The 25,093-nt window shown below is 35.9% G+C and overlaps 3 protein-coding genes across 5 annotated transcripts; all 3 read right to left on the bottom strand.

The window, feature by feature from the left end:
• Window positions 1-298: 298 nt before the first annotated feature.
• oscp1b (organic solute carrier partner 1b) lies at window positions 299-11,023 on the bottom strand. Its single transcript, XM_027149004.2, has 10 exons — window positions 10,755-11,023; window positions 6,177-6,331; window positions 5,221-5,388; window positions 5,011-5,091; window positions 4,708-4,811; window positions 4,151-4,279; window positions 3,469-3,538; window positions 3,201-3,340; window positions 2,983-3,046; window positions 299-2,165 (listed from the first exon to the last, which is right to left on the bottom strand). The coding sequence occupies exons 1-10, from the start codon at window positions 10,864-10,866 to the stop codon at window positions 2,046-2,048; spliced, it is 1,143 nt and encodes a 380-aa protein (XP_027004805.1). The 5' UTR covers window positions 10,867-11,023; the 3' UTR covers window positions 299-2,045.
• Window positions 11,024-15,332: 4,309 nt separating this feature from the next.
• On the bottom strand, window positions 15,333-17,500 carry LOC113644722 (cornifelin-like). The gene is made up of 4 exons (XM_027149777.2): window positions 17,348-17,500; window positions 16,797-16,922; window positions 15,931-16,067; window positions 15,333-15,834 (listed from the first exon to the last, which is right to left on the bottom strand). Exons 2-4 carry the CDS (start codon window positions 16,906-16,908, stop codon window positions 15,736-15,738), a joined length of 348 nt encoding a protein of 115 aa, XP_027005578.1. The 5' UTR covers window positions 16,909-16,922; window positions 17,348-17,500; the 3' UTR covers window positions 15,333-15,735.
• A 385-nt stretch (window positions 17,501-17,885) lies between these two features.
• Window positions 17,886-24,791, bottom strand: mrps15 (mitochondrial ribosomal protein S15). 3 transcript variants are annotated; one of them, XM_027149774.2, is made up of 8 exons: window positions 24,513-24,791; window positions 21,379-21,441; window positions 20,284-20,359; window positions 19,168-19,216; window positions 18,959-19,043; window positions 18,760-18,818; window positions 18,189-18,380; window positions 17,886-18,085 (listed from the first exon to the last, which is right to left on the bottom strand). In XM_027149774.2, exons 1-8 carry the CDS (start codon window positions 24,676-24,678, stop codon window positions 17,972-17,974), a joined length of 804 nt encoding a protein of 267 aa, XP_027005575.1. In that variant the 5' UTR covers window positions 24,679-24,791; the 3' UTR covers window positions 17,886-17,971. The 3 variants fall into 3 exon arrangements, with proteins under 3 accessions (XP_027005575.1, XP_027005574.1, XP_027005576.1); XM_027149773.2 differs by having other exon boundaries at window positions 24,447-24,791; XM_027149775.2 differs by lacking the exon at window positions 24,513-24,791 and adding an exon at window positions 22,233-22,381.
• Between the last annotated feature and the right edge of the window lie 302 nt (window positions 24,792-25,093).

Raw genomic sequence — 25,093 nt, forward strand, 5'->3', positions numbered from 1 at the left:
TTGGTGTCAGCTGCAGTGACCTTACTGCTCCAGCACACCACTGCATACATCACCACCCATCACTATCAAAGTTATCGTATTTATTATTGAACCTCGAGACAGCATGTTTTCAAAATAATGTTTTGATTATATTATTGAAGCTCATGGGAGAAGCAAAGGAGGCCTTTTTGACTTCAGTTGGTTTCCATAATCTTATACGTTACATAGACATTATCTTATATATTATACAAATTATACCAGAGAGTAAAACAGTAAATGGTAACAGATATTTGCATGAAGCTAAAACAAGCACAGGATATACAGTAAGAATGGGAAGTTTAATTGAACATGAAATTGCACATTCTCTACAACAGGATATTACATTTTTGCACACAAAATATCATGAACATAACATGACATTTATGTTGGTGGTAATCTGGTTGTAACACTAAGCTAAAGCATGTTTTATCTTGGTAGGAAGCACAGTTTTTTGGGTTCCATAGTTTTTATTTTGGAATTATGTATGAATAAACAGACAAAGAAAATCAAAGAAAGAATAAATCAAATGAACCTTGTTAAGCAGTACTACAAAAATGTACAATATTCTAAACAGTTTATTTATTATCCACATATTCAGAAGAAGGGAGTTTAATATATCAACACACCTGTAGATATCTACACATCTCTTCTTCTAGATGGTAAAATAATTAAAAATAAAAATCTAATTTCTGAAAATGACATGTTTATTACTTAACAGTGAGGCCAGATCCAGGAGCTCTATAGCATCCAGTGCATTTCATGGAAAGGGATTCAGTTTTCTGATTTAGAGGTCATGTGTGTATGTGGTTGACCAAAATGTGAAAAGGCAGGACCACTTAATAAAAGAACAAGCAGAGACCTTTCAGTTTATCTACTTTTATTGACAGTTAACTCTGATAGCTAACTAATTTTGTCTATATAAATGGAATGATATTCATTCAGATTGTAATTTGGGATTTCATTATTTCACTAAAGGTTCACAAGCTGCCAAGCATTCAGCCAAGGTAAAAATGATCAACATGATCCACATTTGTACAAGTACACATGCTCAGAAACAAAATGTGCACTCTGATCTCTGATTGTTCAACAGATGTAAATATTATGTTCCCATATGGAGACCTGACCTATTGTTACACCTTTTGGTTCATTTAATTGCCATTATGTTCTTGGACCATATATAAATTTGTATTTACTAAATGCAGTACACAGTCAATAAAGAAAAGATGACATTTTATTAGCATTACATCCCATGGTACTTTTTTAAACTACTCTTAGCAAAACACTCCACAGAGTATCATTATAATGCAATGAAGTTAAGATGGATGTAGTGTAATGTAGTGTAAGTGGGTATTAAAGCGTCTACAAGTTGGTATGGAAATACAAACTGGTAAAACACAGCTATACAAAGTGCAAATATTGTTTTGGGAAAGTTAACACTCAGACTACTTCTGTTCACAGGAGCTCTACAGGACATTGCTTTTCTTAGAAGTGTTTTTGTTCCTTTTCTATTTCACCTACCTACAACACAGTAGCTGGAAAGGCTATGTATGGTGTAATCAATAATTATTCTATAGTTAATGTTAGCTGTAAAGCTTTGTATAGTAGGTGTATTTCTGTTAGCTGTTTCTGCCCTTTTGCTATTGTTATATCACATCACTGTAATGAATTCATTTTAACTTAATTTTTATTTATTTTAAAAGTTAAAAATACATTACCTGTATGTAGTCAATGTCCATAAATGGCATTTGTTGATAAAACAAGTGACTTGTCTAGTGAAATCACCAAAGTTTTAATTGACTTACGACTGAACAGCAACTGCTCAGACTTAAAGAATCCCCAACAACGGCTGCACTCAAACAAGATGGACAGTGTCTGACAATGATCGACTCTACCTGCACAAACACATATCAGCTCCTAGTTGTTGTTTTGGGAGATGGCCACTCTTTCAGCTCTCTGTGTGAGACACTGAAGCACACCATGCACAACCTAGACTGCTTTACAGAACCCGAATACCTGTTCACTGCACATCAAAGGCCATCCATCATGGCTAAAAGGTCATCACCTTTACTGCTGGAGCTTGGAACTGGCTCCTCTGCCTCAGTGAACTCCCCCATGATCTTTGCCAATTCTGCATTGGCCTGATTATCCTGAAAAACAGTAAAGATGACCAGTGAGGTCACAAAGAATGTTCTCCCATCTGCTAAATGGGTAATCTTTCAAATGACTGACGAGCACATTAAGTGGAGCTCTGTCAGAACATATCAGAACCTTTTGCAATCAGCGTTTCATACTATGGTTAGCGTTATATGGAATAAATGATTTTGCGGTAGACTTTTAAAGAAAAATAATCAATGGTGGGGTTGTGTATTGCAAATAGCATGTAATGAGGTGTTTTATTCCTCTCATAAAACAGTAATTTGCTAGCAACACAATCTTTTAACATATTATACTTCCACCCTTTATACTTTAGTTAGTTCCTCTTACCATTTATGGTATAGCAGCTATAAGCAGGCATTTCCCTCACTAGCCTCTATTTATTTCTCTGACTTAAATTTAGTAAGGCCAATACAACCCCAGGAAGCTTGTGATGTTACAGAGCAACAGGAAAGAGGAAGTCCCCTGCCCAGAAGACTCCCCCGTAGTGGAAAACGCAATGACCTTTACAAAGCCTTTTTCCATAAATGCTACATAAACTTCTCCAACAAAAAGCTTTATCAAGTCTATTTGTTAGATTTTTAATTTTTGTTAAATATCACACATCATTACGATATCTATTATGTAAATTTCCTGCCGTTTATTAGCATAGAAAAACTCATAAAATTATAGCACCACTGTCAGAACATCTGACTGATCAGATTCCAGAAAGTACCATGAATGTGATATAAGGAATGGTATAAATAAATTCTAACACACACAACAGAAAACTGTCAATAAATATTTCATTCTAGACCAATCCCTTCTTACCTTGGTTGCTTGGATATTTATAACCCCATAAGAGAGCTCTGCTGGTCTTGACATAAAAGCCTCCCTGTGTGAGAGAGGGGGGGGAAAAAAAAAAGAAAAAAAGAAAAAAACATTGCAGTTTCAGTGAGAAAAAAACTATGCCATTGAATCAGTTTGTGTAGAATGTATTCCCTGTTCGGGTTTGATGCAATTAGAGGATCATTCAAATAACAACTCACTCTTCCTCCTCATCTGTAGCAAAGAGGTTGACACGGAATCCAGAGTCATTGATGCTTGGTTTTCGAACCTCTAAACCTCCCATCAGTTTAGCAAGTAGATTCAGCTCTTCTTTCGCCAGAGGGTTTGGTACTGTGTTGACCTTAATAAATGTAGGAATAATGCATAAAGAATATTTGCTATAGCTATTATTATGCAGCTTGCTGCTGAAGAATCACACATATTTTTTTTGTATAAAGTATATGTTAATTGAAATACTCACTCCCTTACCTTAGCATGTTGTGAAGACATTTTGGAGGTTCCAGACATCTGTGTCTCCACAGGACGGCTTACACTATACCTGTTAAGGGAAATTCAATACCCGATGTTCTAAATACTTTGAGTTTTAGATTGAAAGATCTGTAGAAAAAATGTTTTAAAATGTTTTATAAGGAGTTATACAGCAGCTCTGCTAAAAAACTCTATTCTGATTGGTTGTTTCTCTAAGAGCAATAGCTCATATGCTAGTTCCAGCTGCAATGTGCTTATTTGCAATTTTGTGGTGCAATTACCGTACCATAATTTGTGTAATTGCTCATGGCAAATATTCTTTGAGAATGCATGTTTGCATTTTTTGGGGTTAGCCCTTCTTTCAACAGTCAAAAATAAGACTATTTGTTTCACATACATTAAACATGAATGCCTAATACACAAATGTGATAAGAGCAAAATAACACCACAGGATATGCTTTTATTGGAAAATAATCAGGGTGATGACAGTAACTCTGATTTAGATCAGCCTGCGAGATACCACCCCCCGGATTTTCCTGTAACACCATGCTCAGTCACGTTTTAGCAGTTTCTTTAAATATCAGATTTTATAAAAGGATTAAACATGAGGTTACATTTTCATGGGGAAACCCCAAGCAGCCATACAATTCCCTCTAAGGTTTAGAGGTGTAGTGATACTCACATGTTTGTGCCTAGTTTAATAACTCGGTCACCAAACAGCTCAAAAGAGCCTTCACGGTGTGCAGCTGTGTAGTTTCCCCCATCACGAAACTGCAACCTCTTCACCTCCTCACCATTACTGCTAAACATTCTGGAATCCAAGGGAAAAAAATGTGTTAAGGTATTCAATAAGCACAACAGGAGGGTTGCATCAGCAGGCTGTTCCTTACAATCATCCTCCTACAATGTTAGACAAATATTAGGCAATGCTGCAGGCTTCATATTAGGATTTCACAGAATGTGTCATTAATACATTACTTTCTATGAACCTGCCATTGAATGTCTTCTCTGACATTTCCCCCCCTTACTATTATGTCAGAACTTAAAACCTTTACACAGAGACATCTGTTGAATTTCGAAATTCTGATGAAACAGAGTTTTAGAATTAGTTCTAGCAGTAATCATTCTAATCACCTGCTGATTTTCTCTTAATAGTTTCTCTCTCTTTTTAAACTCTGACACACTTTATCCACAACTGACTATATAGATATTGCAGGATCGTTAAACAAAACGAGTTACCGAATATGTCCTGGGGAGTGTGTACCATATGGAACAGGTCCTGATGTAGGAAGTACAAAGCGCCCATTGGAGTTTTGTACTTTATCTTTTAGAAATATAGATACCTAGAAAAACAGCCAAACACAATTGTAAACTTAGATAATATCTATAATAATATATATAAACTAATATAAACTTATAAACTTTAAATATAAACATTACATACTTTACATTTTTAAGAATAATAATTAGTTAGGATTTATGCACACTAGTACTAATGGATTTAGATTGTTCATGTAGATGTAAATTAGAAAGTTAGCTTACTCTTATATGCATATCCTGAAAGAAGATGAGCAATGTTTGTCGTATTAGCTGAAATTCCCCACCAGATAAAGGAGTATATATCTGAACAGTGGAAACAAATAATATAAAAGTTACATTTTGTACTTTGATGAATATATTTGGTATATAATGATTTGCCTAAAAATTTAGCAATTATAGCAAATATTCAACAACCCAGGAGTGCTTGCTTACCTCTATGAGTTGCCTGTATGTTTCATCTACTTGGCTCAGAATGCTGGTGGTGTCCCGCACAAAGTCCTTTATTGCATCCATGTGGTTAAAGGTCACTAGCAGAATATCTTTAGGACGAGGGCATAACAGGACTTGATATTTAAACGCCATGGTCATCAAATCATAAAGCTGGACAATGGAAAACCCAAAGCAATACATTAACGGAACTCTTTACAGTCATATTTTATAAATCTGAACCCACACACCAGAGGGAGCCATATGACAATTTAGTAAGTAGATTATTAGCAATCACATTAATGGTATAATATAACCTATTGCAAATTTACATTAAATATAGGAATATATTATATTAAACAATATTATTTAGTTAAAATAGACAATAGAATTACAATTCAATAGAATTTTAACATCATTTCAGTTAAATAAAGTGTGTCAAAGTGTAGCCGGCTATAAATAATTAATATAATCTGTACACATTTATGCTTATGTCTGATGTATTTTACTTTCCTATTGCCATTATTTTATATTTCAATTATAAACTCTGTGTTAAAGCAGCTGCTAGGACATTAAATGTTGACACTGAATTCTTCAGTTAATTTATTCATTCGTGTTTAGTAACTGCTTTATTTTGGTTAAGGTTATATCGGGGTTGTGAAGGTCTAGTGTTCACATACATTAGCTAACATCATTTACTAACCAGTCTGTTATTCAGGATGTGATGTTTAGCACTTTCAGGTGTTATATACTTTACATTCTGTATTGTATTCACCTCTTTATGATCAGATATTTTGTGGATATTGTTCAATTAGATGTTATTGTACCACTGTGTTATCATTTCTTGTATTGTGGCTTGAACTTTAGTTTTTTCATTGTACACTGCAGTGATTGTAATGGCAGGCTAATCTCACCCCACTGTATACAAGCTTGCAATGAGTACATAGAATTCCTGACGTTACCTTGTCCATACTTGCTTGGTTAAGTCTCATAATAGATGCATGGGCAAGTCGATCGAAGACCGTCCTCAAAGCCTTCTTGGAGTACAGCTCTTGTGGCTTAAACAGCTCCTCTAAGAATTTCTTGTTAAACATTGTGGTAATGATGTCATTCATCACTGTTGAACACAGAACGGAAATAAAACAAATAGGAGTTGGAGAAACATTAGAGGACAATACATTCATATTAATGGAACTCAAGCAAGCAGCATTCTATCTACAAGCTTGTGTGCACTTACATTATAATATATAAATATTAAGGGAGAGCGGGGACGGTTGCAACACTTTTTGCATTTCCTTCAGTTTCTCAGAGACTGTTTGTATTGGAAAAGCCAGACTTTGAATGCATTAAATCTACATCTGTCTAAGCTACCCAGCAAAACCACAGAAACATGCATACATACGATAATACACATACAATTTGAACTTGAACAGACCAAGATAAATGTTGCAACTGACCCCATGACAAGGGAAGGTTGCAACATTCCACCGGGACAGTTGCAACATAAATTAAAAAGTAATCATTTTGCATTTTCGTAAAATTTTATTTGTGGAAAACAGAAAATCATAAAATCACAGATTTTTTTTTTCTCAGATGCATACACACAAAATCCTTACTCGTTATGCAATTTCTCAAACACCAGAACCACACACCAAATCTGAAAAACAGGCTTAATCAATATCAAGACACTAAATTTGCTGAAATACTTCGGTGAACTTCTCTGAACTGAACTCTGTGTGCATGTGTGCATGAGTATACACAGTTTAATTGACTGTATAAAGGCTAGTAAAGTAAGAGTAAGAACCATGTTTTGGTGAATTATTACAAATTATTTATTTATTTATTTTTTAAATCAAAACAAACTTCTGTGGACCTTCAACTCTGAATGTGTGTGAGAGGGAAAGAGTATGAGGTGAGTGTATGAGTGTGAATGTGTGGCGAGTGTGTGTGCGCGTGTGTGTGTGTGTGTGTGTAAGGTGTAAGCATGAAGGAAATTAGTCCACATAGGACTCGCGTGGGTGGCAAATATAAATGTCTCACCATCAGTGCAACCCAGGTGAGCCCATGCCTTGTATTGCCAGCACTTTAAAACCTCTCTTGTTTTTGAGTAGTGTAAGCTACATTGTGGCCTATTCAGACTGTATTTATCTTTAAAAAAAAAAAAAGAGGTGGGACACCTGGCAATTGAAAGGTTTCTTTTTGTAATGCATAAAATTCCAATGTTAGGATGCAAATATGATCAGATTTTACAGCAATGTTGTAATAAGGGATAGTTGCAACAGCATGCTGGGACAGTCGCAACAACACTGCCTACACTGACAGCCATGATAAAACTTGTTATGCTAGCTTAAAGCAATAGCTTTGACACATGCAAGCTATGCCTTTAGGAGCTAAGAAAACACTGTTGTTAATGTTATAACTCCAAATTGTTTAGATAGTATGACAAAGTAACTGAGCAAAAAATGTTTTGCAGGAGAAACGGCCACTTGTGGCTGCTTTCTTTCAGAAAGGGGGAGGGCCTCACTGAGCATGTGCAGGATGAGTATCATCACACTAGCTTATTCCTGATTGGAGGAATAAGCCATGTTGCTACTGTGCTGTAAATTCTGTAAAGTAAGAATGCTTTAAAAAGTGTTAATAGTTTATTTTTAGCAATTAACAAAATGGAAAGTAAAATAAACAGAAGAGAAATCCAAATCAAATCAATATTTGGTGTGACCACGCTTTGCCTTCAAAACGCCATTAATTCTTATTAAGGTACACTTGGGTTAGATGGAACTTGACGGGTAGTTTGTTCCAAACATCTTGGAGAACTAACCACAGATCTTTTGTGAAAGTAGGTTGCCTCAAATCCTTCTGTCTCTTCATGTATTCCCAGACAGACTTAATGTTGAGATCAGGGCTCTCTGGTAGCCAAACAATCACTTCCAAGACTCTTGTTCTCTATGCTGAAGATGGTTCTTAATGACTTTGGCAGTATCTGGAGCTGCCTGAATGTCTCAGCATTAAGGACCCCATAATTTTGGCCAAATCTCAAAGATCATTTGCAGAAATGCCACCTGAAACATGCAAGGGACTGCCACCATGCTTCACTTTTGCCTGCTGACACAACTACTGTACCGCTCTCCAGGCCTTCTTCAAAAACAACCAGCCTGCTACAGCCAAATATTTTACATTTTGACTCATCAGTCCAGAGCACCTTCTATAAATTTTCTGCACATCATTTCCTATGTTTTTATGCATAGCTGAGTCAGTTAGCTTTGTTTCCACATCGGAGGTATGGTTTTTGGCCATGAAGACCACTTTTGGCTAGACTTCTCCAGACATTTCTTGGGTCCCACTGGTCCACAACAATGCCAGTTTATTTTTGCTTCATTAAAATACAGCACATCTTAAAACTCCAGTCTGCTTTGCCTGAGAGACTTTGCTGATACAGTATAATTACCTGGGGTATTGTAGCTGTGCTCAGTCTTGCCATGGTGTATGACCTAGGACACAAATCTGTCTTCCACAACCTCACCTTATTTTACAGAGTCTGGCTTTTCCTCACCCACATTTAAGTTTCCTACACAGCAGTTTCCCAATTAATGACTGTGTTTCAGCCTACATATGAAATTGATGATCATTAGCACGTTCGTGATACTATTGGGAAATCATACACCTGACTCTGATCCTGTAAAATTGTGAAAGTGTACAAAGTGTTCAAGATGCTGGTTTGAAGCCAAAGGGTAGTCACAACAAATATTGATTTAATTTACTTTGCATTTTTTAAATTGATATAAACAAATATGTATATATGTATATATATATGCATTCTTACATACTGTTACAACTAGCATTTCTTTACACATGCTTTTGCAATGAACAGAGTATATACACACTCCTGGTTATCCACACACACTGGTGGATCATAACCAGGTTGTAAGAACTGCTTCAAGATGTCAAAAAAAGAAAAAGCAGCAAGAGACCAAAAAAAAAAAAAAAAAGAAACCCAGATTAGCAATTTATTGAAACCTGCATTTAAACGGAAACAGACCGTTCATCAGCTGATCAAAAGTTTAAGACAAATACCCCCAAAATGCCCACAACAGAACTAAAAGTATCTAAAAAGGAGTCAGTAGTGAGTAGCCCCACCGTTCTTGTTGATAACTTCAGACACGCTTTCGGCATGCTTGATGCAACTGTTTCTAGGAGGCTGGGGGGGAACGTTGCTCCATGTGCAATTAAACCTACACATGGTTTCACAGAGGGCATCCACAGTCTGGAACTGACGTCCGTTTTTGTAAACTTATTGCCGTCCATCCAAAAAACATTCTCAAAGGGATTTAGATCAAGGGAACATACAGGATGGTTCAGAAGTCTTATGGTTAATAGGCTGAAGTCAGGAGCGCAACACCCCTTTTTTTGCGTTGCTCATATTTCTTCTTTTGATATTTTGAAGAAGTACTGACAACCTGGTTACGATCCACGAGTGTGAAGTTGAATACTTGTAATATGATATTTCTATTTTATTACACCCAAACATTAAGTACTGTCTTGGACCTTATGGTCGCTGTAGCAAGTTAACCGTCATTATTTCTGCACTCATATAACTGATGCCAATTAATTTGCCATGACAAGAATAGCCCGAATTCTACCCAGCAAGGTTTTCTGCTTCCTGCAGATGCTACTTTGCTATATAGCTATTAGAAAAGCAAGCAGGGGGGAACAACAATACCTCTTCTTCTGTCCTCCTCTATCCATCTTGCTAGAGTAGCTATAAAGATTGCAGAAGAATATGAGGAACCCTTTGTGAAATCTACTGCTTGCTACATGGTCACCGCTATGACACCACAAACATCCAGGTTACTTATTACTAGCTTTGTGCTGATATTTGTTCTCACATCACAACCGGTATACACGTTCTTTGTCCAAAGCCCTTTAAAAATATTGACTCCATTTTCTGCTTTATTAAGATTTACTATAACTTGAAGGGTTTTGTTGCTCAGCCTTTAAAGCATTTGGCTACTGATTGGAGCTCGAATACAAGCATCACCCAAGTCCATAGCCCTAAACTGCTAACCTGTACTGTATTTAACCTCAACTATAACACTCCCCATTTGAATCAGTTGTTTTCACTACGTTGGAGCTAACATAATTAGAAATTAGGGATGCATTGATCTGACATACCGGTTTTAATTAGCAAGACACAGACCATTCATTTAAATACTAGGGGCACCTTTTGTTAAAGCACCATTCTGTCTCTGTTACTCACCTGCTGAGTTAGTGATAATATTTGGCAACAATATTGAGACACAATGTTGCTGTTTGCTAACACATACCTGCTGTAAAACAAACAAGTTCCTTATGTACAGCTGCTGCTAATTAAACTAGAGCAAAGAATATTATTAAAGAACATTAAAATAACACAAAAAAAACTAAAAGGAAATAATAAAGTACACGTAAAGACAAACACAGCCACTTCTGATTTTATTGGTATTTAAACACACAAGGTGTTAGCCAGCCGTTTACACTGCTTAGCTTTAGCTAGCTATCGTTACCTTTCTTAGCTTTGTCGGTTGGGATGTTCTGAGCTCGCAGGCGCTGGTCCAAGATGTAAAGCATTTCCCCTCCGAGATTAATAAAAACAAGCGGCAGCGTTCGTGTCGACATTTTCCGAGTTTAGTACAAATAACACGTGTTAGAAATATCGCAAACTCAGTACTGAATAATGCAATTTGAACGGTTTCAAAGCCAAGAGAGAATGAACGAGCGTCTGTTAGCTGTCATTCGGTTGCCAGGTCACGACAAAGAAGACCCAATCAGAAATGTCCTTACTGATATGAGCGGCGCTAAAATGCTACGTAAACGAACGCAGTTAAATCAGAGAACATGATAGGCTAGAAAATCAGTCTTGTGCCTCTTATTACACTTATTATGGCACTCGCTCTAAGGGGTTAATAAAATGATCGGTGCCAAAATGCCGCCAGAGAATCAATATGTTGTGTGTTGCTTCTGGCAAATGTTATTTTTGTTGTTGTTGTTCCCTTAAACCACCATGCGTAAGCTGAGGCGATGAAAACTACATTTGGGTTGTGAACTTGAACATTAAAATAATTACTGACAGAAATGTCTCATGCACTGCACCTGGCACATAATGGTTATGCACAAATACTGTCATTTGGTGAATCAAGATTTTCATTGGAACGAGTGAAACGATGCCCCTATGCACCAAGCACAAGGTCTGTGTACGCATGGCCTAGCAGGGTTGGATTGGTCCGGACAGAGCCTTGACCTCAACCTCATTAAACACCTTTTAAATAAAATGACCTCAACACTGCTTCTTGCTCTTGAGGCAAATACCCACATCCACGCTAGACAAATCTAGTGTAAAGCCACTTTGCAGGAGAGTGAAGGTTATAATAAAAACAAAGGGGAAATGAGTTTGGAATAAGATGTTCCAAAAGCACGTGAAAGTGTTCCACAAACCTTTAATCATATAGTGTTATATACTGCAAATACTATATAAATGTTGTATATTGCATCCTATCATTGTAGCATTTTTGCATCGGTGGCTTTCTGTGACTGAGAAACCGCATCTGTGCAATTTAACACTGTGGCGCTAGCAATGTAAATGTGTAAACAACATGCAGTGGTGTGAAAAAAAAGTGTGTTGCGCCCCTTCCTGATTTTTTATTTATTTATTTTTTTGCATGTTTGTCACATTTTAATGTTTCAGATCAAACAAATGAAAAAAAAAAGATAACACAACATGCAGTTTTTACATCAAGGTTTTTATTATGAAGGGAAAACAAAAAACCTAAACCTACATAGCCCTGTGTGAAAAGTTGTTTGCCCCCTAATCCGATTAACTGGTTGGGCCACCCTTAGCAGCAAGAACTGTAATCAAGTGTTTGCGATAACTTGCAATGAGCCTGTTACAGCACTGTGGAGGAATTTTGGTCCACTCGTCTTTGCAGAATTGTTGTAATTCAGCCAAATTGGATGGTTTTCGGGCATGAACCACCTTTTTAAGGTCATGCCACAGCATCTCAATAGGATTCAGGTCAGGACTTTGATTAGGTCACTCCAAAGTCTTCATTTTGTTTTTCTTCAGCCATTCAGGGTGGACTTACTTTTGTCTCGTCAGTCCAGAGTATTTCCCCCCAAAGTCTTGGGGATCATCAAGGTGTTTTCTGGCAAAACCGAAACAAGCCTTTATGTTCTTTTTGCTCAGCAGCAGTTTTCATCCTGGAACTCTGCCATGCAGGCCATTATTGCCCAGACTTTCTCATGGTGGAGTCATGAACACTGACCTTAACTGAGGCAAGTGAGGCCTGCAGTTCTTTGGATGTTGTTGTGGGGTCTTTTGTGACATCTTGGATGAGTCACACTTTTTCACACAGGGCTAGGTTTGAATTTTTTATTTTTTTTTGCCTTAATAATAAAAACCTCAATTTAAAAACTGCATGTTGTGTTTACTTGTTATCTTTGACTAATATTAAAATTAGTTTGATGATCTGAAACTTTAAAGTGTGATGAACGTGCAAAAAAAAAAAATCAGGAAGGGGCAAACACTTTTTCAATCCACTGTAGATATTTATGTGTGAATCTATAGTAATGTTTTATGGGTGAACATGCAAGTAAAATATTTACTGTGTTGTACCTGTACATGTGAAGATATACTTGAACAAGTAAACGAGTTTGACCAAAGGCAAATCTACTAATGTGCTTGGAAAGTTTGGTGATTTTGTAATACTAGGTTATAAGTTATACCTTTGATTGAGTATCTTTTAAAAAGGATATAATGAAACAAAGGGATGTATATTATATTCAGTGTCCTGGGAAAAATGGTTAATTATACCATTCCTTCTCCATTAATAAAATTCAGAATACCTCTTGCCTACTAATCATGAGCGTTACTAAGAAAAGAATATATTAGTGTTAAATGTCAATTTAACTTAGTTTAAATTAGTACTAGTATTATTAATTTAATATACTTTAGAAATATTCAAGTATGCTGCACTAATGTTCAGCATAAGTTACAAAGAAAAATCACCTTGGAGATGAATGGTGTCACTCATGATGACATACTTGTGGCTGATTCTCAGTTACAGGTAATTCGGTCATCTTCTTGTAACAAGCATCAGCAGAAACAGTTATGGAGGCCAACTAGCGGAAGGTAGCATAGGTCATGTAATTATTACACTAGTGTATGTTTTCACTGTTAACATAATGTCAAGAGATTGTATTTGGAGAGAGTAAAAAACACATTTTTGGATTTCTCTTACATCAATCAGGGAATCAAACATGGAAGAATGGCGTGTTTAGTCATATCTGAAAATGTGAACTGTTTGTGCCTTGAAAATCTAACTTTATAGTTTAGTTATACTGAATAACTATGATATCCCTGCCTGTAATTTACAGATAGACAGAACAAGCTAGACTATGGTGTGCCTCAACACTGAAGCTGTGACTGGCGATCAATTAAATTGGCTTTATATTTTCCCAGGGTTGTTGTGGCTAGAATATGAATGCAAATATATAGCACAAATGACACTTTTCCTAAACTTATTAAAAGATGCATCTATATTTTCCACCAAGGGGAAAATAACTATCAGCAGTTAACCATAAAGAATGATTTAAAGAACAGAGATTCAAAACAGCCCAGTTTTGATTACTTAAAATCTGTTAACTTGACAGTGTTGCACAAATGAACCCCTTCCTTGGAACTTACCACAAAATGCAGTCCATTTTCATTTTCATGAATGATGCTAATAATTCTGAAGGTGACAGAGCTGTTTGTCAGTCAAGTGGATGGTAGCATTTGCATTGTTGCACTACAACAAGGGTGTGAGAATCCAATCCCAGGGCCCACAGTCCTACAGATTTCAACATTTCCCTAGTTTTGGGTTTAATTTAAAGGTATAAATATGATAAATTTTTAATGTCAATGGACCTCTAAGACTTTCTGGATCTATTATGTTCTTTCTGCAGAAACATTTATGTTTTATAAAATAACAAAAGCAGAGGGATCACAATCCATGGAACAGATTGTGTTCAAAGTGTGATAAGTGATTAAACATAATTTTCCACCAGTACAATCACTGTACAATAAACGCATCCAGAACAGAGGTTTCAAAATGTGCTTTCAGAAATCCCTTTCACTCACCTCAAATTTCATCCATTTCCCTCTGGAAAAATACGCAGATTCTTGATGACTGATGAAAAGAGTTGTTTATGTCACTCTGCCATTTCAACTCTACTAAACTCAACTCCTCTGGAGTTGATCCTTCTGGCTCATGTTGCCATTAAGGTACATCAACTCAATCGCTACTAGTATGTTCTACCTGTACATTTACAAATGGCACTCGTTGACTTAGTATTGATGCACTTTTTTAAAAATCCATTTCCTGGATGTCACTGCTGTATCCCTCATTTTATTACAAATAACATTGCCAAACTGAAAAAGAAAAAATAATGTTTAAGTGTCTCAAATTTTGGAACAATGTTGAGGAGATTTCCAAAGTGAAACTAATTATGCAGTTTTTGACATATGGTTCACTAACAATCTGAGATCTTTAATGAGATTAGTCATATGAAATAGTCCTGATGTTTCCCGGTATAATGTGATTCATGATTACACCATGATGACACTAAGCTAAGCAAATGACTAAGTAGCATATAACTTTAAAAAAGTCTTCATAATAATTTTTTTTAAAATTCTTTCTTTTTTCTCTCTTTCTCTCTCTCACACATTTATTGAGTCACTTATATGGTAAATTCCAGCCTTCTTTGACATATTAGAAAAAGGTATAAAACCTTAGTAACCATCTAGACAACCCTTGAAGAAGAGTTTACTTGTAGCTTTGATGCCTGTGAACATACTTAGCTTCATTTTTGTTCCATGTAGCACCATGGTCCTGGAGAAAGGTTGTTTCATTTCACGGTGTACTGCATCAACTACATATGGTTGAAATGACAATAAAAGCTTCTTGACTTGACTATTTATTACTTTGATTAGCATACGATTATATGATCAGTTTCAAATCAATCTCAGTCTCATTCGCAGATATAAAAGTCACTCATGACATTAAAAATGAGCACCTGATACGGGTGAATTCTGCTCATGCTAACACTGCTGGGAAAATAATGTCTTTTTATTAGGTCATTAAAAGTCAAATACTGTCAAAAATATATGCACAGAGTGAAACATTTCAACATGTTTGGGTACATATATTAAGTTTTCTTAAAGTAGAGCTGTCCAAAATAAAAAAAAAAACAAAACAATATAAAAAAATAAAAAATGAAGCTTTTCCAAAATGTACACATTTAACATAGATCCTCACAAGTTTTGTAAAATGCATGGAAATGTGTGAAAACACCTTCAAAATGAGTAATCTATGTTAAATGTATAGCAGGCTGGTAAAACACCTAAAAAATATTTCTTACAAATCTGAATAAAAGAAAGGACAATACAAATCTACAGTATAGTCTGCAGTGATGGGGTTATTTGCTACAAAGCACAAAATTACAGTAATATTAGGCCTCTCCATTTCTAATGCGAATCTCTCTGGCCATTCGACAAGTCTCAAATATTCCACAGCAGCAAGTCATCAGGGCATCATTGCATATTGTACCCTATAAAAAAGATGAATGACAGTCAATTTAATTTAATTTATGAACAAACTCTAACAGTCTCTGGGCAGGACATTTCATAAATCAGGGAACACTCACTTGGATGCCATAAGTCAGTCTCATGTGTGTCCTCATAGCGGCCATGCCTCCAGGAACACATGCTAGGCAAGCGTTCTCACCATACTTGTTTGCTGCGTAGCAGCCCACTGCAATTGGACAGAGGCAACCAAGGGCACCTAAAAAAGTAAAGCGGTATTGAGAGAGTAAGTGAGAATGGACAAACATCCTATTAAAAATGACCTGTAATATATTCTACAACATTGCTGTGAATGGACCACTTTGAATGGAGAAGTGAAAATTCCGGTCTGTAACAGTTGTATGTTTAACACTGTAATGTATAGGGTCCACACGTAAACCACTGATGTACTTCTGTTTTTAGAAATATAATTCACATATACATATAAATCACATTTATACCACTGTATTATTATATATTCAAAGATTTCATTTCATTACATGATCAATATGGCTGATGAACACAGAAAATGTCTAAACTTTCTACACAAAGATGCTAATCTGATTAAAAGTATGTAGACTGTTACATGATTTACTTGTAAAATAAGACATCTTTGGATCTAAACATAATATAAAAAAACAGAAATATAATTTTGAACAAGGTTAAAAAATGTGCTGTAATATTTTAGAGTATAAACTGTTTAAATTAGCTTGAATAACTGAACAAATGGTAATGTTTTACCCCATTTTATGTTTACTTGATTTCTGCTAGCTACAGTTACTTTAACATTTAAATGGAAAGTGATGTAGTTTTTATTTATTTAATAAAAAAAATGGGGGACTTTTCTACTACACTCTATACAACAGGTGGTCAGTTTTGAGGTCCAGTATTTCCATTCCTCATACGTTCACACATACATGCTGGGTTTTCACTAGTGTGAGATACTCACAGATCAGCAGGTCACTACAGCATGAGCAGAGGCCTGTGCTCCACTCTCCTGTCTGCACATTGGTGCCGTAGGAAGCTGAACCAGGCTGATGAGTAATGACTGGGTTTGACATGATGAACTGGTACGCTGTGCAACGGTGTAAAATGTTTCAAATTTTAAAGTAAACAAACAAACAAACAAACAAAAAAAACAGTAATTGATGAAATTCTCAAAAAGCCAAAACTAAGGTGATGATATATAATGAACTCAAAGTAACAAGATGCTAGTGAATTCAGTCTGTTAAAATGTAAATTGCCTATACACAAATAAAAGATAGCCACATAACCACCATCTTTCTTGTAGTTAACGTGTATATCACTGGCTTGTTATAAAACGTATGATGAAAATGTTATATGGGACTAATTGGTAAAAGTAAGTCAGTTGTAGAGTAACAGCAAGTTAACTATGTATTTAATGTCTACAACTAATTTAATGTCTATAAGCATACTAAACACAGTAGAGTAGAATAAATTAGAAAACAAGAAAATCAAACACGGAGAGAAGGCACTTACCACGTCTGCTACTCTCGAGCCTCTCGATCTAAATCTTTGAACACAAAAGGAAGTTGACACCACGCCTGCAACGTTTCTGAAGCCCTGTACAAACCTCATAGTAGGTTGATCATAAGAGTAACATCATATTCACCCAGAGCATGAGGCAATGTGACCAACCTCATGATTAAACCATAAACATACACAGGGTCCAGTTAATGAATACACTGACCGTATACATTGGACTGCCATTCACTGCTTATAATAAGGAATAAATATAAAACATAAAACAGCATAGCAAAGCTGTAGTATCTAACCACAACCACAAATGCATCAAGCTGCAGCTGCCTCAACCTTTTATTAGTCAGCGTGATATGCACTATCTGATCAAAACGGCTCCCATGTAACCCAGTGCACAGAATGATGCATTTAAAAATAGTGATAGATGAAATATATTTACATTGCACTCGTTTTTACTAATGTTTAGCACAAATCAAAATAAATAAGGAACATTAGATTTGGTACCACATTAAAAAAGAAAACACAAGATGTCAGACTCTTCAGCATTTAGTTCTCTGCAGGTTTTATTAGTTATATTGCATGATATTAAAGTGTAAGACATTTTTTTGATTTTTGTGGATTTTGTTATACTGGAGTCCCCTGGGATTCTGTAGAGTTAGATGTTGTGATCCTAGGGTTATTCTGAGCTAGAGCCTTATTTCTCTTCTCTGCCTTTTTTTTCTGGACCTCTTTGAAGACCTAAAATGAACACAGAAAAAAAATACAAATAGAAAAAATAAGGGGAAATGAATGATTGAAGAAACTTGTGTGAAAGTCATTACATAATAGAACAGTGTGTTACCTTGATGCAGAGGGCTTTCTTAGCCAGCCAGCGTCTGGTTGCCCGTCTGTAATACTCTGGTGGGAAGGTGTATGTGATCCCCAGTTCTGCACAGACCTTCTCAAAAGCATCGTATCGTGACCTTCTCAAGTATTTGAGCAATTTCTTCCTGCGGTCAATGCTCATCAACATCCACCTCTTGTTAGCTTTGTCCTGACACAAAAATAGTCAGAGGGGTAAGATGTGGGTATGGTGCAGCTACAACAATATCTATAATAAATAACTACAACAATATCTATAATAAATAACTACAACAATATCAGTCCATGTATACTGTCAGCTCCAAAAATATTGGACTATTTCTGTGAAATGTTTATTTGAACCTTTTTTGCTCATTCCATGTAAAGATGTTAATCATTTTGGAGCTGACTATTTCACATCCATATCGATGTAAGATGTATTCTTCACTCAGTGTGTGCACAGGATATCCTGTTTCACGCTGAGGCTGCAATCAAGGTAGAGTGTGACATGTTCTCACAACTTTAACGAAACAGAGCAGAAAGGTTGCATACGTATGTTCTCTGACACTTACCTTAGAGTGCTTCTGTAAGTGCTCCTGAAAATTGCGTATTCTTGCTGTTAGAATGGCCACTATAATGCAAGATAGGAAAGTACAGGAAATTCAGTGAAGCAACATCAGTCTGAGACATACCGCAAACGAAGTGAGGAATGTTCTGCTAATCATACTGGGAAACAGAAAAAAAAAAACACACCAAAAAACAGGAACCTACCCTTAACCTCTGTTGAGCTGCGATCATTTTCATGTCTCTGAACCTTTGCAATCAGCTCTTTCTCTTTAAGGCGGAGTCGTTCACTCTGGATGTAGACATTGTTAGTTTGATATTTTAGTCATATAATACTTGAAAACATGGAACTAATTTATATTCCATATAAATGAACAAAATGATAACAACAGAATGATAAAATCAGTGTATCATACATGACTTGCAAGCTCCAGTGAGAGAAGTTTCTTCACCACACCATCAACCCTGAAATCATATGATGTAGGAACATTTGGGTAAGACATCAAGGAGGTACAACTTTTTCAGACTAGCCTTATTGTTTTTATATGTATTCTGCTAAAGTCTGATAATAGACAAAAATGTATACCATTCAAGTCCTTTATTCAAAAGTACCAAAACTGGTTTATTCCTAGCTAGTTACAACACACAGAGCTGTTTGTGTGAAGCAACATTTGCCCAATACTATTTCCAGTCCAACTGCTCAAGCTCTCTTGGTGTGCCAAGGAATCTGTGATATTATTACTACTTCTCCTTCTACTACATAATCAACCACTGTTAAAAAGTTTAGACTAAGTTTAAGATTTGATCTTATTGCCCTAATTATACGCAATCATATTTCAATGCTTTTTCTTAATCCGTAGCCTGATTGTGCAGGTCAACAACTGCTTTTTGTGTGTGTGTGTGTATATATATATATATATATATATATATATATATATATATATATATATATATATATATATATATATATATAAATAAAAACTAGTTTGTTCTCTGTGTGATAATCTTTAATAGTTCCTGAAGTAAATAAAGCAGTAACAGTTCCTGAAGCCTGAGCTGACTAATCTAAGTCTGAAGTTTAACCCTTCGGTGTAATGTTTCATTACTCATATCAGGCTGTTTTGCTGATGCATTTGCCCAGTTCTCTTTACATAAATTGCTGATCCTAAGATCTTGCCACAAAGAATCTCACTGTTGGTCTTATATTAGCTCTGAGATTTTTATGCATGATTCTTCTGCAAGAATTCAGCACCTGTACTCTCTTTATTTACACTTTATGGTGTGAAAAAGCAACTGCACAAAACCAGGAATGGTATACAGTATACTACTGTATAGCGTTGGAAAGGCTCATGCTTACAGTTTATCCTTCATACATAAGTTTTATATGTTAACCAAAACACATAGGGACATATCTGCAGGGCCTTTGATGTAAAAGTTTGCATCTTTTTTCATTGGCCTTGCTCCATGTCCCAAAACAGGATGCACATAATACCACTAATGATAAGCTGGACAATAGTAAATATCAAACGTACGTGTGAGCCAGTGGAACCGAAGTATATTCTAGTTTCAGCATTGATGCTGGCAGGTCTTGTAGCTGACTCTGAAATTCTGTTTTGAGATTAAATGAATTTTATTAACACAAGCACTAATGTTCACATTGAATAAATAATAGATGAAATATAATAATAAGGGCTGGTATATATGAAGCTCTGGAATAACATGGACAGAAATAACCTCAGTCTAAGTAGACTTTGGAGTTGAAAGCTGGTTCTCAGAGTAACTCTTATTGAGAAGTAAAAGTTCATTGTAGAAGTAAATCAATCTTAAGCATGAAGTATAACAATCACAGTGCCATAAATCCATCAGTCGCACCTCATTTCTGTATTATGGGCCAAGAGAAGTGCACAAGAAGTAAGCTGTTCACACTTCTAGCTACTCCATATTTACTTTAGGTTAATAATCATTCTGTGTTCAAATGCAATTTCCAGTGCAGCCAAACACAATCTTTAAAGCTGAACAACAAAACAAAAACAGGGCAGATTTTGGTTTCCAGGAGATGATGAAAATATGTTCTATGCCATCAAAATGATAGGCACAAATTAGAGCATTTAATAAATAAAAAATAAATAAAAATACAGAAAGCTGACACATAAAATGATCAACTACTGTAACTGGTGACTGTATAAACTGGTGACTGTTTTCATTATTGCTTTTGCCAATAGGTCCACAATTTTTATTTAAGACTTATAAGTCAAAAATTAATTCTTACAATCAATCCTCATTGGAGATTGTCCCCAAAATGTTGCCACAAAGTTTTAAAGTACACAATGGTCCTGTATATCTTTCAAAATGCTGTCAAAAATTTCTGATGAAAATCACAGGAACCAAGAGCCCCAATCATGTTTCAGTATGACAAAGCTTCATCATCGATCAACTGCATGTCACAGAGCAAGGAAGGAGTGAGTCTCTGAGTCTCTAGCCTCGTGTGATATCCCTTAAGTACTCCTAAACACTTACTTCTTTAAAATCCTTTTAAAGCCTAAATATTTGCATGAATATCCTTGTCATCAAGAATTTGTATACATACCAGCCCTGATCAATTTCCCTTCACCTTTACACAACCTTACCTGACTTTTTTTGGGCAGCTCGGGCATACTGTCTCACTGGCTGGCTTGTGCAGGATTCATTTCCTGAAATAAATGCAAACAGTTTAAATATAACGTACCAGACTTCACAAATGAGAGAGAAAAACTGTGGTGATGCCCGTGTTTGCCGAATGATGACTGTGTTCTAGACAAGAGTGATATTTTAATGAGCAATTCTGTTGAAATGTCAAGCAAACTAGGCCAACACGGTAAATGAGTAAAAAAGTAATGAGAAAATATTTGATTAAAGCTAAGTCTGACACCAAAGTGTCATGACACTAAAGGAAAGCGGCTCAGAAAGGGTTGGTGTGGAGGTGGTGGAAGTGACTTGGTAGCCCACATCCTTTCCATACTCCCACTTGAGTGTTGAGTTCTCTCATGTCACCAAAGTTGGTTTACAAGTAAAAATAAAATTAGGTAGTTGCAGTAACACCATCCTTTATATATCCCTTAAATGTACCCCTTTAACCTTTATTCATTTATTTTTAATTCTATAGACCTTTTTGATTTAAATTTACATGGCTTGTAACTAAGTCACACAGGATCATTTCTTACAATATCTATGTAACAGATTTAAGATTTTATACCTTGATTTACTCTTTACAGTTTTACTTTCCATACAACATTGCTGCTACAATATTAGGGCAACATCTATGCTTCAGTCTTAGTAATCTTAGCCACTGTAATGTTCAGCCCAGAACTACTTAAGTAGTGGGTTTTAGACATGGGCACAGAACAGTGTTCCATTCACAACCTGGTTTAATTCCCAATACAGTTCCAAATCCTATATTCATAATAAATAAAACAAGGTCAAAAGTTCAATCTATCAATCAAACCTCTTTGGAGATCTTCCCCAAACTGTTGCCACAAAATGTTGAAGTAGACAATTTTCCGGCATATCATTTATAATGCTGTTAAAATTTATAGGAACCAAGAGCCCCAATCCAAAGAACCAAGAGCATGACAATGCTCCTGTGCACAATTTAATGGTTTCTAAGGAGGGTGTGACATTTTGTTACTATTAGTACTGAGCAAACACTGTGATTAGAAGAGAGAAGTAACTTCTCAAGTCCCATCTCCATCAATCACCTGTTTTTTTTTTAACACAATTGTTGAACCTTTCTTCATATTTTTTCCCTATCAGAAAGCAGGATTTTGAAAAATCCTTAATTTTTATACTGTATAGTTATAGTGAACAGTCTTGTGTATTTTAATGTACACAAAAGTCTTACATTGTTGTTTATTTGCACGTTATGTAATCCTGTCTGTGGTGCTATAGCAAGAAGTACACCAAGATCTGGCTGAAAAGAATAACGGCTCTAAGTACAATGAGACTTTTTAAAGACTCATTCGAGTACATTTATCATACATGTAAAACTGAAGGGCTGAAATGTCAAAATGTCTTTTACTACATTTTCACCTGGATCTAGTTGTCTCACTTCAGTCTAGCGTCTACAGTTGCACAGCATACAAAAGCTTGCACCTCAAAGCATCAAAACACTGCTTAAAATCAACGATTCAGCTGCTGAGTTTGATAAAACTCATCCTCTCATCTGAAGGAATTACTTTCATTGTCATTAAGAGATCGGGGGGAAAAAAAACCCCAACATTTTCGTGATCCTTTTTAAGGCATCTACTATCACACAATGAAAACAAAGGGAAATTGAAACCTTATGTCTTATACATCCTGGTCTACATTTCTCATCATTTTAGTACAGTAAACCTCCAGCAGGCTTCTTCAGCAGCTCTCATGTGCACCTCTATGCTTTCAGTCAAGTAGCAATGATCAATAAATCAATCAATCCAAATATAAATAAATGTATTATGTTCTTTACTACAGCAACAATACCCCATTGTATGTGGATGGATGTGTGGAATGTAACATTAACATTTAAATTGGTTCTTTATTATGATGCAAATATTACATTTACTCATCAAGCGTGATTGTAAAACATGTCCAATTGGATATTTTCACTGCAATCCCAATCACAACGGGCTGTGGGTGTGAGTTTATCCATATCAGTGTAAAGACAATTGGAGGTTTATATCCGTAAACATGAGCCTACTCACACCACTAACATATTAATATGTATGTAATAAAATACTCTAAGAATGGGAATGTTCATTGTTGATTATGATATCAATAACATAAATTTCAGAAACCAATAGGTAATGTAGATTTTGTGATATTAAGCAACCTCTGAACTTTCTGTACTTCTTGTGAGATTGAGCTAGATAAAGACAGTCATGAGACCAGTCATGAGACATAATACACAAACATTCCCAATACACATAATACAGTCCCAAGTCACATCACAGCCATCAAATAAATCACCCACACCAAAGCTCCCAATAGAGGACATTTTCAATTTTATGGACATATAAAACAATGACTGGCTATTTGAAGATAAGGCACCAATAAAAGAATTCAACACCTAACAACTACAATTTTGATGGTGGTTCTATTACGGGCTGCATTACGAGCTGCATTATGTGCTGCATTACACACCTAAAGAAATAACATTTGTTTATGGAGAATAACAACAATTAAAAATACCCACATGACTTGAGCACCCTTTAGTGGCACATAACGGTACTGTATACATAAAGACAAGCATTAACACATCTGAAGCAACTGAACCTAATAATCTATTTATTAAAGTCTCAGATCAAACTAGCTGGTGTAAAATGAGCATGTACACCAGGAGACTTCAACACGTCGCTCGCCTACGTTATAGAGAATATCAATAAAAACAAATTAACTCATTAAACCTGTTTACATTTTATTCGAATCAAATCCACAGACGCCCCGCCCATTTCCGGTGTTCTGACACCCCAGACATATCATGACCCGCACGTGTACGCGCATCACACGTCCCGCACGTGTACGCGCATCACACAGTTCATCAATGTTTTCACACACAGCTAGCACCAAGGTTGTACATGGTAGCGTTATATAAACTTACATTTATAAGCACAAATTGAAGTAGTTTGGATAAAGAAATCATGTCGGAGGGACAAAAGGTTATAGACTCCTGATGTACACTAACCAGGTGACATAACTGTGCCAATGCACACGATCTTCTCTGACACAATACTGGAGAATACGGACATACGTTTAGCTGAACCCGACGCCATCCAGGTGAAGTAGCCACAGCGCTGCTGTCCCCTGGAGCTGCAGTGACCGAGCTGCACTACACCACCACCGTGTTTCACACACGACACAACACTCCATGTTCGCACTGCCGATGCCGCTGACATCAAGCTGTGTTTTAAAAACATTGTCTTTACAGTTGTATTATAATATTATGTGGTCTACAAGAGTCTAAACGTGTATTTTGTCCCCTTCACTGAACGGAGGCAGCCATCTTTGCCTGTTTCTTCTTCTGTGTCTATATCTGTCACGGTACAGCACTGCCACCGTCTGTAAGGAAGACTACATAATAATAATAATAATAATAATAATAATAATAATAATAATAATAATAATAATAATAATAATAAATTAAAATGTCGTGGAAAAGCTAATTTATTTCAGTAATTCAACTCAAATATTGAAACTTGTGTATTATATAAATTCAGTACACACAGACTTAGTAGTTAGTACTTAGTATCTTTGGTTCTTTTAATTGTAATGATTTTGACCCATATTTAACAAAAAACCCTTAATACTTCATAAGACTAATAAAAAAACATT

The sequence above is a fragment of the Tachysurus fulvidraco genome, chromosome 3 (genome assembly GCF_022655615.1).
Source record: "Tachysurus fulvidraco isolate hzauxx_2018 chromosome 3, HZAU_PFXX_2.0, whole genome shotgun sequence".
Classification (NCBI taxonomy): domain Eukaryota; kingdom Metazoa; phylum Chordata; class Actinopteri; order Siluriformes; family Bagridae; genus Tachysurus; species Tachysurus fulvidraco.

What these genes read in the sequence shown, in the direction of transcription:
- oscp1b (XM_027149004.2), bottom strand. Translation starts at nt 10,866, where the DNA reads ATGTCGACACGAACGCTGCCGCTTGTTTTTATTAATCTCGGAGGGGAA. An exon ending in CACTCCCCAGGACATATTCG is followed by an intron (nt 4,280 to 4,707) that starts GTAACTCGTTTT and finishes CTTGGATTCCAG; the next exon opens with AATGTTTAGCAGTAATGGTG. An exon ending in GCTACAGATGAGGAGGAAGA is followed by an intron (nt 3,047 to 3,200) that starts GTGAGTTGTTAT and finishes TCTCTCACACAG; the next exon opens with GGAGGCTTTTATGTCAAGAC.
- LOC113644722 (XM_027149777.2), bottom strand. Translation starts at nt 16,908, where the DNA reads ATGTCAAACCCAGTCATTACTCATCAGCCTGGTTCAGCTTCCTACGGC. An exon ending in CTGTAGTGACCTGCTGATCT is followed by an intron (nt 16,068 to 16,796) that starts GTGAGTATCTCA and finishes TTACTTTTTTAG; the next exon opens with GTGCCCTTGGTTGCCTCTGT. An exon ending in GACTGACTTATGGCATCCAA is followed by an intron (nt 15,835 to 15,930) that starts GTGAGTGTTCCC and finishes TCTTTTTTATAG; the next exon opens with GGTACAATATGCAATGATGC.
- mrps15 (XM_027149773.2), bottom strand. Translation starts at nt 24,678, where the DNA reads ATGTTTTTAAAACACAGCTTGATGTCAGCGGCATCGGCAGTGCGAACA. An exon ending in TGGCACAGTTATGTCACCTG is followed by an intron (nt 21,442 to 24,446) that starts GTTAGTGTACAT and finishes CATTTATTTCAG; the next exon opens with GAAATGAATCCTGCACAAGC. An exon ending in CAGCTCAACAGAGGTTAAGG is followed by an intron (nt 18,819 to 18,958) that starts GTAGGTTCCTGT and finishes CTTGCATTATAG; the next exon opens with TGGCCATTCTAACAGCAAGA.